We start from the raw sequence: 13,724 nt of genomic DNA, 5'->3' as shown, positions 1-13,724 counted from the left end.
TTTTAGGTTAGCTTCGAGATCTTAGGTTATATGAAGAGTAAGTACTCATTTATCTCAAAAAACTAACATTTTCTTCAACAAAATTACACTAATTAATTTTTGTAAAATAAATTACTATTTCTAAATTAAAACAGTAATTCACAAAATAAAAAATAATCAATCATCATGAAAATTATACTAATTTATTTCTGCAAAATAAATTACAATTTCAAAATTAAAACAGTAATTCCCAAACTAAAAACATTCTTCAAAACCATCCTCTAATCTCCATCTCTTCGCTTTCAGAAAAAGAAAATGGACAAAAACACAATTACGCTATTCTACGTTGCCTTAATTGGACCTTTTTCCATCTCGTTATTCCTATACGGCTTCTTTCCCTTGGTAAACCTCGATAACAGCGTATCGACTCAAGACGATATACCAACAACGATAGAAAATGCCAGGTGAGTTCTGAATTCCACGAAAAATGCCTTAAATCTCCAACGATCACTTAACGTTTCATTTTTCAGGATAAAATTAGAAACGTTGTACCAACCGATGGTCAAAAGACTGGTTTTAATGATAATCGATGCTCTGCGATGGGATTTTATTGTGGGACCAACAGGAATAGCTTCGATGCCAGTAACGAGTGCTCTAATAAACTCGTCTGCTTGTTTATTGCGAACCAGAGTGCAGCCACCGACTGTGACGATGCCCAGAATCAAGGTCAGCCATCATCGCTGAACCTGCAGCACAATTTTCCAATTTTTAACTCAGATTCTTCGCAATCCAGGCGATTACCACTGGAACGATACCAAGCTTCATCGATGTGGTCTTAAACTTTGGTGCGAAGCCAGTTTCTGGGGACAGCGTGCTTCTGCAGGCGAAGAGAGCTGGTCACGAGGCTGTATTCTACGGAGACGACACATGGATCACCTTATTCCCCTCAATCTTCGCTCGCTACGATGGTACAACATCATTCGTAGTCACAGACTTTACGCAGGTACTCGAAACTCCTTCGTTTCAGTTTACGATTGAGATACAAAGTGGTTCTTCGATTCAGGTGGACGACAATGTGACCAGACACTTGGACGATGAGCTGTACGACAGAACAGATTGGTCCGTAATGGTGTTGCATTACTTAGGACTTGATCACATCGGTCATGTGCAAGGACCGTTCAGTCCTCTGATCGAAACGAAGCTTGCAGAAATGGACGCAGTGATTGGAAGAATTCAGTCGAGGGTCCACGAATGGGTAAATGCGAAGCGAAGCATCTAAACAATCCTCAATACAAGCTACGCCTTGTTTTCTATGCTTTTTAAGCTTGTTATTCGCAGAATGAGAGAAATGAGTCAACGCTGTTCATTATCTGCGGAGATCATGGGATGAAGGACTCAGGTGGTCATGGCGGTTCGACAATATCTGAGACCACAGTGCCTTTAATTGCTATCGGTGGCGATTGTGCTCAAATCGAAGATCATTTCGCTGAGATATCTCAAATAGACATTGCGCCTACCTTGGCCATGGCTCTTGGGCTTCCGATACCACATTCCAACGTGGGAACAGCCTTTCTGGACACCTTGTACGATCTGCCTGCATCGAAGAAGCTGTTTCTCCTTTATTACAACTCGAAACAGCTGTTCGAGCAGTTTAAAAGGCTCGCTGGCTACGAATCTGAATGTGAGCAGCTTGATTGGACTTCTAACTCATCGTACGAGTCTATAATAAGTTTATTGATGATTTCAGATGCGTACGAGAAGTATTTGGAAGCGATGAGGCTTCATATCGCTTGGTTGAACTCCAAAGACCATCCTGAAGATACGATCAATGATATTATGCTTTCTTATAGACTCGCATTGCAGAATATGAAAGAAATACTCATAAATAGCACAATAAAGTATGATTTTCAGATAATAACGATGGCTATGCTGTTTCTGTGCCACGTAAGAGTCAGAATCGAAGTCAACGGTCAATTATAAGAAGCTGTTTCTGCATACGACTCGCTCTTTCAGATTACTTGCATCTCGATGGGCAGAATGTCCTCTGCGCCAGCTAAATTAAGGAACGTTGGATGTTTTCTGCTCTCAAATTTGATTCTTTGGACGCTGGTGAATTTTCTGTGGCAATCTGAAGACGTATCACTGCTACGATCAACAAATTCAATCGCTTTTATGATTCTACTGCCTGTAATATTGATCGCAAACTCTTTTCTACTCGCTGGCATCGAAAGCTACAACTTTCTATCGTTCGAGGTAAAAAGAAAGCAACGCAAGACTTCGAATGAAAGATTGCTGAACGTATTACGAATCGATTGCTTCTTATGAACCAGAAAATGGACAATCGCAGAGAAATATGGCTCTTTTCGCTGGGGTCTTTGATACATGCGATCAGCCTTGGCGGAAGCAGCTTCGTAGAGGAGGAACATCAGACTTGGTACTTCTATTGGGCCACGATCCTTGCGCTGCTGCTCTACGACTCCATCGCAACACTTTTTCTGCACCTGCAATCGTAAGAAACCCCATCGAGCCTGGAATCACCGAACGCACCCAACGTTGACTTAAAATTCCAGCTCTAAGGATTGCCAGCGGTGCTCGTGTGCCCAGAATTGCCTGAAGCTTGCGCTGCTGCTCGCAGCGCACAGGATACTCAGGAAATTGAACAGTACGGGGGACAAGTACGCCAATCTTCCTGATATTGCTGCGTTTCTGATCGAACAGGAGAGTTCGCTGGCTATGACCATCGTTTTCGTCTCTGGTAATCAATTAAGTGACTAGACGCAGCCATGGATCGCTCTGAAAACAATTCTTTTAGGTCTTGCGCTTTTAATATCCATCGATTTCAATTCTGGCGACGAAGAGTACAAATATCAATCGTTAATCCTAAATTTTGTCGCCAGTATCTGTATTTACCTTCGCCACATGGAAAACAACAGCGTCTTGGAAGCACCAATCAACCAGCACTCCGTGTAAGCTCTCCGACCTCATGCTGCAAGTTTAACGTACATTTAAAGACCCTACGCTTTGTTACAGGGGATCGTACGGAGCGAAGATCTTCTGGCTGGTGCTTGCGATGCACTTTGTGAACTACGCTCACTCTCTGGTGAGGAGAAAGCGCAGCGCAGCAGACTTTCTGAGGTCTACGTTGTACTTTATTCTACGTATGTGGATTACGATGGCTGCTATGCTGCATCAGCCACAGAACGTGGCGCTTTTGCCTCTTCAAGTGATCCTCAGCAGCGTTGCAAGTGGGATAACTCAAGACGCAGAGCATCGAGTGGCTACGTTCCTGTACAATTGGCTTGGAAATGTGTTCTACTTCTATCAGGTAGCAATCGAATGTCCAACGATGGAAAATAATCTAAAATTTCAAGGGAAAACCAATGTTTTGCAGGGTAACTCGAATAGTCTGGCGACTATTGACGTAGCTGCTGGCTACGTTGGCGTACAGTCTTACGTGCCATTAATTAATGGCTCGCTGTTGATTATCAACACCTACGCTGCTCCAGTTTTAGCTTATCTATTGCTCGTTTACCACATCGTACAGAATGAGCCTTACGAGTGAGTAATTCAAGCTTCGCTCAAGCTTTCATCTCATTAACGCTTTCGTTTCTCTTTTTAGCTTCAAGAAAACTTGCGTACGAGTCAGTAGAGCTTATATCGCCTGCAGATTGCTGCCGTTAACTCTGTACACTGTTATAATCAGCATACAGCGGCATCATTTGTTCGTCTGGTCAGTATTCTCACCAAAATTGCTGTACGAGACTGCGCATTCCATTATTATTTGTTTTACCACATTAATTGTGCTGTTTCTGGTATCGTTGGACAAGGCGATAGGCAATCTTAAGGATTAATCCTAATTTTCTTCCCTTCGAAGCTTGTAAAGTCGCTTCGACGGAACAGTAAAAGCAAGTTTCGAAGAGAAAGATTTATTTCGATGTCAATTACCATTTTTTACAATCGTGTCCCTATAAAAAAATCAAACATACAAAAGGTTGTACAGAAAACAGCGTACGCAGTTGGGTTTCCTCTTCGCAGTCGAACATTCTAACTGAGAACTGCGAACGTACGAAGAGAGGGCAGCCGCGCAAAGTTGTTTCAGCTTTGATCATCGAAACGAAACAGTGGCGAAGCTGAGAATTGCTGGTACGAGTCCACCGGACGCCTTCGAACCCTAACGTCTCTGTACATGCAGACTATCGCCTAACAGCTAGCTAATTACAGATCGTAACAGCTATCCGTTGCGCAGGATGATGCTTCGAGCTGGCATCCTTGCGTACGGATGTCTACGAGCTGAGCCAGGCTTCTAAAATTGAAATACTATCTATAGGAACGCAAGAAAATGTTTATTACGAATAATACTAAGACCGTCCCATCGAAAGAGCTGTGGCTCTTCGTTCAGTGGTTCGCCACCACTTTTTCTCCAATTCGCAGGGCTCTTTCATTGCGAAACAGATCTCGATTCGAACGGAGAGGAGAATATTCCTTAAACGAGTCCCTAAATCCCAATCGTCCATGAAATCAGTGGCTACGATTGGAACGTAGCTCACATTACCATTCGTATTTGTACAGGAGATTACAGCGTTCGCCATTCTGTCCAAAAATAATATACGCACACCGAATAATAGACGTATACTATTTCTCTAATAAATACGCTAAACATTCTGGCCATTCGTAGAGTCTAGCTCAAGACGATGGTGCTATTATGCGAAACATGAGTGTCTCAGTCCTCTACGATCCATCGTTAGCCCATCGTACGTATGTACACACCCACGCAGTGTCCTTCGATCAAGTTCAACTCCGTATCACCCTTCGATCAGCTTGTTCGAGAGAGAAATCGCTCAGAACGGTGAGTTCATCCCAAGTTTGGTGCCAAACTCCAGTCGTGCCCTCTTCTGGTACCTTACGTTTATCCTGAAAGGTGGCGAAGGATTAACACAAGCTTCTTAATACCAAAACGCAGCCAACGTACTTGATTTCTTGCCACTTGATCAGCTCGTTGATCAGAAAGATCAACGGCAGCGAAGTCAGGAAGAACAGGGGTAGGTGGAGAGGAAAATCCTGCATACTCTGCCCCTCGTCTCGCCAGAATTTGCAGAACACTGTGCCAGAGAACGCTGCTTGTGCGCATAATCTGAAAAGCGCAACTCCAATGGAAACGCTGGTACGACAGAGGTTTTCAGAGGGTCCACGGTTTCTTAACTTACGCTATAAATGCACTTAGAAACCATACGAAGTTGTTAAAGGGCTGCTTCTTCCAGATCGAGTACTCTCTGTGTACGAACCCTATGGATATCGTAACTGCACCAAGAACAGAGCTCAGAGTCATTGAACGCAGTCGATTCCATTTCAGAATGAAACGCAGGGTGCGACAGAGGATTTACCTAAATGTAAGACCAACAGCGACAAGGCGAAGTGCTGTATCACCAGGATGATGTTGGGCTTGTCGCCCCAGCCACCCCAGGAGACTTCGCCTTGGGCGTCAGGGTAGACGTACAGGCATTTCGAGTCCGCAGTGTAAGTTGGACACAGCGTCAGCAGCGAAATGCATTGGGAGAGGACAATCGTCACAACAGTTGGCAGGAATTTGCTGCCGTAGCACCAGAGGACGAACAGTGCCACCTGCGTAGAGCAAAACGTACCCTAAAATCTGTATTCTGACTCAAGCGAGGCAAGATTTGTGCTCTTACCTGGCCACTGACGGTGCACTGGTTCTTGCCAGTCGCTCGCTGCATGATTGTTGGGTCCATGGGGGTGGCGATCATGGATATGGACAGCATTGGAATGATTAAGCAGCACAGCCAGAGGATCTGATCGACTGAGAACAGAGGCGGCAGCAGAAGGAAGCAAGACGCAGCCTGAGCGAAGGACAGAGTCACCGTACAGCAGAGCCAGAACTGTACGCAGTTCCAGAGGCAGGTCATGTAGTGTCGAGCCTGGATTTGCATTCGATATCATTGATTAAGTCTGGGCGATGCATTATTCCTGCGGTTTATTCCCAATCGTAGACCTTTAAAGGGAATCGCAGCTCACCTCCATGATCAGATGGAATATTGCGATTGGGTCCTCTCGTCTGACACTCAGGGAGCAGGCGATGGAGTTCAGAGCTCTGCTGAGGTCCACCGGGGACAGACCTTGGTCCTCGGTTGTTGGCGTCAGCACTGGAACCCTCTGGCAGACTTGTGGGTACAGTGGCTCCACCGCAACTCTGAAAGAGCAGATCAGTCTGTTTACGCTTGAACGTTGCAGGAAATAGTTGAACGTTGCCTGACGTTCCTTTTGATTTTGGAAGATCCAGCTCCGAGCGAAGCTAAATTGCTACGATTATGTCCAGACAACTTGAAACCGCATCAAAAATTCAGCGACAAGTTAAACGGAGGCCTTGCAAGAAGGCAACTCCTGAAATTGAGACCGAAACCACATACAGCTCATCGTACATGAAGCTCGATGGCCCTCCTAGACCCAGAATTAGTTACGAGCCAAGAACAGCTGGTAAAACTGGGAAATTCTGCTTCGAAACCATGCACAAGCTCTCTTATCAACCTTCGACTGGCATCGTACGAGAACCATTCGTTCCAAGACCACAATTGTCCATCAATGGGAGCCACGATATGGTAACTGTCTACGAAACATCCTATTCGAACCCTGGATACGTTAAGACAGCATCCTACAAGCCTTGCGCCAAGAAAATCCCTTGTTCGAGACCAATGAATTGCAACTCGGTGATGAAACAGTCTTACAAGAAACTCGATGCGCTTGGTGCTCGTAGAGCCCAAAGATGTGGGTTTTGGAGGACCAAATTCAAGACAGACTATCGTACGACAAGTCAGATGTCGTATCAGCACGTAGAGCCAGTTTCGAAGGGGATACGACTGCTCTGTCGCCCAATAATCTCTGCTCCGCTTCAGAGAGACACTGTGTACAGTACAAGCTATCGAACCCCTGTATCTAAGAAAAACTGTAATCGCTGAATGATCTTTTATATTTAATACATTTTTCAAAAGCTTCGCTCGCAGTCGGTTCTTTAAAAAATGAGAAAATTACCCAGCGTCAGCCTGCATGAAGATGGGCATGTTCTCAGCGTTCGCTGAGGAGCCAAGCACGCATACAACTTCTCCGTAGTCCTGCATGATGTGCAACATCTCTCTGGTGACAGTGGTGTTGCAGTCGGTGAACAGAGAGACCAGCAGAGGCACGTTGTCTATCAACTCGATGTGGGGTCTGATCTTGTCGATGCCTCTGGGCAGCTTCGCCTAGGAATAAATGAGGATACAAGTCTTCTGCGGAGCAGAATAAGTGGTAACGAGCTTACTCTGTTCGATAGATCAAAGTTCACAGGTGCGCTCTGCTCAGTACTGTCCGTAAGGCAGCTCAGAGACCTCCACGCCTCCTGTCCTGAGCCCAGGTCCACGCTTTGCACCAGAACACTGTCTTCGCTCCTCATCGTATCCTGTTCCCTGCGAATCGATCACCAGAGTCACCAGAAACTGGCCAACGCAGGGCAAAATCCTTGAGACAACAAACCTGTGGCTAACTGCGCTCTTGACCTGAGACGTTCCAGTGTCGTTCCACTCAGTGGTCTCATCATCGAACTTCACCGTAGAGAAGTCAGTGTTTATTGCGCTGGGCGCAGACATGCTCATGGCACGACTGTTGTCCAGATTGGTGCTGGAATGCGTAAGAGATTGAGTCGTTGGGTGGAGCACCTGCTGTACGGCTCATCGCTCATGCAGGACAGAGTCGTTGGGGGGCCACAGACACAGCGCAGCAGAGATCTGCATCGCATGCTCTTTAAATTGCCTCTGGCATTCGTACGACTAAGCGAAAGCGTATCAACTCTGAATCGCAGGCAGCGCAAGCGTTTACGTCTGATAAAAGTTGGTATTAAGTAACATACCGAAGAGAGACACGATTAAGCAAGTGGCTGGCCTCGTCCATGCAGGAGCAATTATGCTGATGAGATTGGGCGGAGGGTGTGGGTGAGGACATGGCTGCCGCCTGGCTCACCCACCAACCCACTGGACTCTCCGACCTAACATTGGCGTGTTAGTTACATACATTTAATTAATGCAGCTCGTATAATATTAACAGAGGTGTGCGCAGGGTGTGATCGATGGTGTACGAGGGACCAATCTTGGGGTCTAGCCATGAGAAAGCTATCGGACAATCAGCGTAACACCATTCATTCGTAACTACCAACTCAACTTTGGCTAAACGTTAACTCGTACTGAGGCTGGTGGATGAAACGCATGGCTCAACAGGGGCTACGGAGTTCAGAATTGGTCAGAACCAAAGGCGCAGGGGTCAGAATGTGGCATTCGATGGTGGGCGTACTGAGAAATGGTCAAGTAAAGCGCATGCGAGTCAGTCGAACAAGTAACGAAAGAAGTAGGTATAGACAAACATATACGATGGGGTCATGTGTGGGTATCTCTCCAGCCATCGCTGTCTCCTGCAACGTACATGCACAGTTTACATTCGCAGTCAGTCTGAACCGGTCGAATAGAGTGAATTTATTCTGTCCGTTCGCCAGCGTTTACTTTAAGACAGTGAGCGAACATTGAGAGACGACACAGATTAATGACGAGGGACTCGGTTTATATTCTCCGCAGCGAGGACATGCCTCGAACTCTTTCGAATAGTCCCAAAGCGAAGGAAAGCGAAGCGAAGTAATTGATTGAGAACCGATGGAGAGAAACTGGTACGATACCTGGCTCTTTCGCTGAGCAATGATATGTGGCAGTTCCAGCCGCTCTCCAGGCCCATCTTCTCTGAGAACACCCTTGAGCGTAGCTCGTTCTCCTTGCTGAAGTGGACGAAGCGAATACAGGCTCTGTCCAGCTGCTCGATTAGCTGTACCTGGCGAAAGATTGGCATTACTCTTGCGATGGCTCAATAAAACAGCTGAGAGGCTCTCACCATATCCGTCTGCGCTTGGTACTGCATGGTGACCATACCGATGAACACCTGGTTGCACTGGACCTCGAAGCAGCTGTCCACATCGCTCACATTGTCATCCTTGTTCTCATTGCACAGCAACGAGTCTGCGAGGAAGCAGACGAGCAATATTGGTGGCTGATGTAGCAGACGAGGCTCTATCGTAGCTGATAATTACCAGTCGAGTGAAACTGTCCTAGTATCCCTTTAATTCTTGGATCGAGCACATTTTTGAAGTCCCACGGCAGAGGCGTAGGACTTCTGTGGGGGGCGTACAGGTGTTTGCTGTCCGCTGGAAGCTCCAAGTAGATCCTGGACATCTTGTTGCTGATGCCACGAGTCAGTGGCCTGTATGCGAACGCAGTGCAGTACGATGTCAGGCTGGTCCTCTGATAGAAGTCCTGCACCTTTTTCCTGAAAGGTACGCAGGCGGTGAGCTTAAGTGAGCAAACGCAGAGGAAGATTGCAGCGTTGGGTACCTGTCGGAGGCAGAAAGGGGGCAGAGGTCATGGCCATCCCAGAATTCGATGCACGAGTCCAGAATGATGTCAGCTGTGCCCTGCGTCAGCAACTGCAGGCCACCACCTGTGCGCTCTCTGACCACCACAGCGACCATGTGAGGGAAGGGGAATTTGAGCTTCGTGGCGATGCTCAAGGACCTTGCGAACTTTATGTCCCTCCGCACCATCTCTGGTTGCTGCAACAGGGCGCAGAGAAGTTCAGACGCACCTCTCAGAGGCTGACGGAGGCATAAATGGTTGGAACGATGCTTACAACGTGCCTGAATGTGGACAACTGCTGCTCCAGCTGGAATATGTTCTGCGCCTGGTCCTGGAAGCCTATCTGCTTCGCTAGCTCACACAAACACCTAGACGAATCACACGCGTAAGCTTCAACGGGGCTGCTGGCGAATGGCAGAGGTGAGCGGAACAGAAAAGAGTGAGATCAGAGTCCCACGAGTTGGGTGGCACGGTCACCCCCAATACGAATCGATTAAACTCTAAGTAAACGCAGGATTAAGAGTAACTATGGTTGGACTGACCACGTATGACCAAGGCTCCCTGACTCGTCCACTAAATACCCCTGTCTTCGACTTTGCACCGTACCATTCGCTCGACACCCACTCTTATCCTCTACGCTGTGATCCTGGTTGCTGACAAATGTGTATGATCAACGTTACTGGTGATTGGACTGGCGTTACCTTACGGACTGTCTTGGGATTACGCAGTGACAACAACACTGGGGCGCAGTTAGCTACTTGGGACGATTAGTGCGCAGTTGAGGATCAGGGTGAGAGATGATATGCGAAATGACCAAGACGCGCAAGAAACAGAGCCAGAGGACATACCGTCTGTTGGTAACTGGCACAAGGTTCTCATTGTACAAAGCTTCGCAGGTAACGTGGCTGCAGAACTGCATGTAATGCTCCTGCGTGTCCATGTTGCAGGTGTTTAAGAGGATCGCCAAGCCCAGAGGCTTCAACGAGTTCAAGTGCTGCCTCCAGGAATGGTCATCGAATTGCAGACGGAAGGGCAACGCATGGTCATGGGTCAGATCCAGGACCTCAGCGGTCGAATGGGATATATCTGAAGCCATTCGACTGGTTAGAACCAGCAGCGTTTCAACAATTATGCTGCGCTTTCTTCTTACCATGAGTCACGTATGATGTTTTATTGGAATCCTGTTTCGAGTCTTCCGTTTGGGTCTGGCATTGGGGCTCGGAGGTCCTGTCTAGACTGCCAGTGCTGTAAAAGTGATCGCAGAAGTCGATTGAGCCTCCGCAGGCTTCGTAACTGAGCAATTTCATAGGGATCAGCTGTTTACCTTGACGATGGGGACAAAGTGCTGGCGTTCCTCAGGAAGAACACCTTCTCCGCAGTGGGATTTGGCCATGAGAGGATCCCTTTCTTGTCTACGCAGCACAGCGCCTGGAAATGGTCCCAATTACACATCCAAATTTCAACGTCTGCTTAGCTAAATCGTTATTGTGGCTTGAAGTACCGTGACTGATCCTAAAACATGCAGTATATTCGCGGATCTCGACATCATGTGTTCTTTACCAAGTAGGATATTAAAGAAGTAACGCTTCAGCTCCAGCCAATTGTAGACCACCTCCGGATGGCTGGGCCCAGAGATGTCTGCGTCTTCGAATGGGTCCACGAACTGAAAGTTTAACGCAGTTCTGAGTTCAGCGAAGCCAGATCAAGCTCTGCGATCCTTCAAATCCAAGGCGCACTCACCTGAAGCTTCTTCGACGACTGGTAGAGCTTGAACAGGGCTTTGAAACGAGCCATGCCAAAGCAATTGAGAAATATCCAGCAAGTTGGGAACACTAGAGGGAGCAAAGGTATACTGATAGCAATCGGTTGCAGCAGGAACATCTCGTTCCAGTATCCGACACCAAAATACTCAGACACATACAGGTATCGGAACAGATTTACAATCAGTACAATGATCAGTAGCACCGGATAAGCCAACTGTTCGATGCAGCAGATCATCAGCAGGTGTCTCTTGCGATTGTGATAGGTGACAGGCCTGTCCAGGGCCTGGTCGAGCGCCATCCTCAGGTTCATCAGGTACGGAGTCTCCTGGAGCTTGTAGATCTTGTTCTTCAGCGGTGTTCTTGCCTGTGGCGTTGAGAAGATCTCATTCGCACTGTGGACCTGTGGGCTGTATATCTCCCTCGCATGCAGCACCGGTGCCTCAGAATCCTGAGAATACTCTACGTTAGCCTCCGTTTGAAGCGGATGAGGCCATGGAACTCACATCGTAAGGCGCAGAGTAGCCAGGAGCCTGCTGTCCAGGCTTGATCACAATAATGTCGCCAGCGACCAGCAATGCCCAGGGTAAATTGACTATGTGGCCATCTCGGAAGGTCCACTGCAGAGTCAAGCAAGGGGACAGCGGACTGCACAAGTGTGGGTAGTTCTTCGGCTCCCACTGGCAAGTATTCTTAGCGACTGCAATGGGTGAGATGTGTTCCAACGGAAGTGGTTTTTATGGCAATTAACGGGCTGTTTGGGTGATTTTGTACCTTCCAGCTGATCGAGAAGCACTCGTATCCTGTATGGGATCTCCTCGTGGCGTAATTTGTTGTCCGATACAACCAGAATGAAGTTCAACGCCACCAAACAGCAAACGGTCAGTCCTTCGTAAGGCAGTGTAGGGTACCTGCGTTTATGGAGAATCATGAATGAAAAGTATCGAAGTATGGTGTTAAAATGTTATCAGTGCGTAGTAGAGGCTTCGATCTACTTGTATCATACCAGATTCTTTCATTCGTTAAGTAGAAACGATTATTTCATACCACATATCGTTTATCGTAAAGAATGCAATGATAAGGATAATCGCATTGATCAAAAGAGCGATCGCTGAGGTCCAACAGAGAGTCGTGTACTGGCTACGATGGTGCAGGGTGTCCTTCAGCCAAGCTTTGTACTTTCTGCGCGCAATCCAAGAGAATATAAAACTTGTTTTTTAATTGAAAGAAGACCAATAGCGATGATAATATTACTTATTCTTCTTGAAATCCTCTTCGTATTCTTCCAAGACCCTTCTAATGTCTCGTTGCAAGGTTTCGAGTGCAGTTTTTGTGCTTAATCCTAGCGGTTCCTCAGATCTGTTGCTCGCATTCTCTCGTAGCTTGGAAGCGCAGTCTTTTTCCTGGTTACCATCCATTTTTCTCGTATTGCGGGGTCATCAAATTGGTCTGTGTTTCATAGATTCACCTGCGCAGTGGATATAAAAATTAAATTGCCAGTTTCGACTGTTCAACGCACTCGAAATAACTCGAACATACAAATTAAAGGATTTAAGCGTAATACAATACAAAATATCAACGTTCAAATCAAACAACAACAACATACGCACCAACACATCACAAAACCTATAAAAAAACCAAAACAAAAAATACATAAACAAAAAAAACTCATTTCAGGCAATCCATCCATAAACCACGAAACGTAACCTAAAACAAGCAAAAATGAAAAATTAATAGATATAGGAAACACGATTCATTAAAGTAATCAGTTTGAAATACACTCGAAGCAAAATGAAAACAAACGAAGTGAGGTTAGGTTGCGTTGACAGTTGCACAAATCGCTGGAAAAATTCGACGTACCGTTTGTATTTGTTCAAATCGATACGCGATTGGTTGTTTCAGAGTGTCCACGTGTTTCGCGCGATCAACAGCGATCCGCGAAGCTTCATAATTGAGTGACCTGGATCAGAGCAGCGAGCGTTGTGTACTCGAGCGAGCCGCCATCTTGAACGCGCTCGACTCGTGACGTATCGACTCGGCGAGTGACGTAATCGCGTGATGCGCAAGATGTCTGCGCACGTCGCGCGCGTCGATCAGTCGCCATCTTGCATCGCCATCTTCTCTCGTCGTCGCGTATAAACAAAGTTGTTTTTACTTTCACAGTTCAAATTCTCGCGTGTTAAATAAAATATTCGCGAGATAAATGGAAAGATTTTTACTTTCGTGATGCAGGGTAAATGTAACTGGAAGATGAATGCGATTGGAGACTAAAGTGTACGTATAACCTAAAAATCGAGTGAATCGAATTCTCTTGTTATTTTGAGACAATTTTTTAGTTTTTGGGGTTGGAATTGGTGTGTGTGGATATTCGTGAGTGTTAAGTAAGTAATTCTTGATTTTGAGATGTGTTTGACTGTAATTGGTGACTGAGTAACAACCTAACCTAAAAATCGAAAAACTGTATTTTCTCAATACATCGCAAAAATTTTTAAATTTTACGATTGGAATTCTTGTTTAAATTGTTATAATAAAGTAATTTTCAATTTTCAGA

At 46.3% G+C, this 13,724-nt stretch overlaps 3 protein-coding genes across 4 annotated transcripts; 2 read left to right on the top strand and 1 right to left on the bottom strand.

Annotated features, from left to right (window-relative positions):
- Positions 1-165: 165 nt before the first annotated feature.
- Positions 166-4,113, top strand: Pig-g (phosphatidylinositol glycan anchor biosynthesis class G). Its single transcript, XM_076908686.1, has 16 exons — positions 166-222; positions 286-443; positions 510-705; positions 773-982; positions 1,043-1,234; positions 1,318-1,660; positions 1,727-1,923; positions 1,993-2,232; positions 2,310-2,476; positions 2,550-2,734; positions 2,792-2,945; positions 3,010-3,304; positions 3,371-3,537; positions 3,599-3,791; positions 3,854-3,970; positions 4,015-4,113. The coding sequence occupies exons 1-16, from the start codon at positions 166-168 to the stop codon at positions 4,111-4,113; spliced, it is 2,970 nt and encodes a 989-aa protein (XP_076764801.1).
- A 697-nt stretch (positions 4,114-4,810) lies between these two features.
- LOC143431675 (transmembrane protein 94-like) lies at positions 4,811-12,591 on the bottom strand. Of its 2 annotated transcripts, XM_076908598.1 has the most exons (25): positions 12,428-12,591; positions 12,221-12,355; positions 11,948-12,084; positions 11,680-11,873; positions 11,154-11,624; positions 10,915-11,076; positions 10,738-10,841; positions 10,564-10,658; positions 10,262-10,499; positions 9,688-9,781; positions 9,393-9,610; positions 9,092-9,327; positions 8,896-9,020; positions 8,687-8,835; positions 8,381-8,428; positions 7,874-8,008; positions 7,501-7,644; positions 7,289-7,433; positions 7,021-7,229; positions 6,010-6,184; positions 5,667-5,912; positions 5,361-5,598; positions 5,184-5,277; positions 4,949-5,110; positions 4,811-4,890 (listed from the first exon to the last, which is right to left on the bottom strand). In XM_076908598.1, exons 1-25 carry the CDS (start codon positions 12,589-12,591, stop codon positions 4,818-4,820), a joined length of 4,191 nt encoding a protein of 1,396 aa, XP_076764713.1. In that variant the 3' UTR covers positions 4,811-4,817. The 2 variants fall into 2 exon arrangements, with proteins under 2 accessions (XP_076764713.1, XP_076764714.1); XM_076908599.1 differs by lacking the exon at positions 8,381-8,428.
- LOC143431862 (uncharacterized) lies at positions 6,303-6,947 on the top strand. The gene has a single exon (XM_076908843.1). The coding sequence runs from the start codon at positions 6,303-6,305 to the stop codon at positions 6,945-6,947; it is 645 nt and encodes a 214-aa protein (XP_076764958.1).
- Positions 12,592-13,724: the final 1,133 nt, after the last annotated feature.

Source organism: Xylocopa sonorina, unplaced genomic scaffold (genome assembly GCF_050948175.1).
Source record: "Xylocopa sonorina isolate GNS202 unplaced genomic scaffold, iyXylSono1_principal scaffold0014, whole genome shotgun sequence".
NCBI lineage: Eukaryota > Metazoa > Arthropoda > Insecta > Hymenoptera > Apidae > Xylocopa > Xylocopa sonorina.
This window is presented reverse-complemented; position numbering and strand designations above follow the sequence as displayed.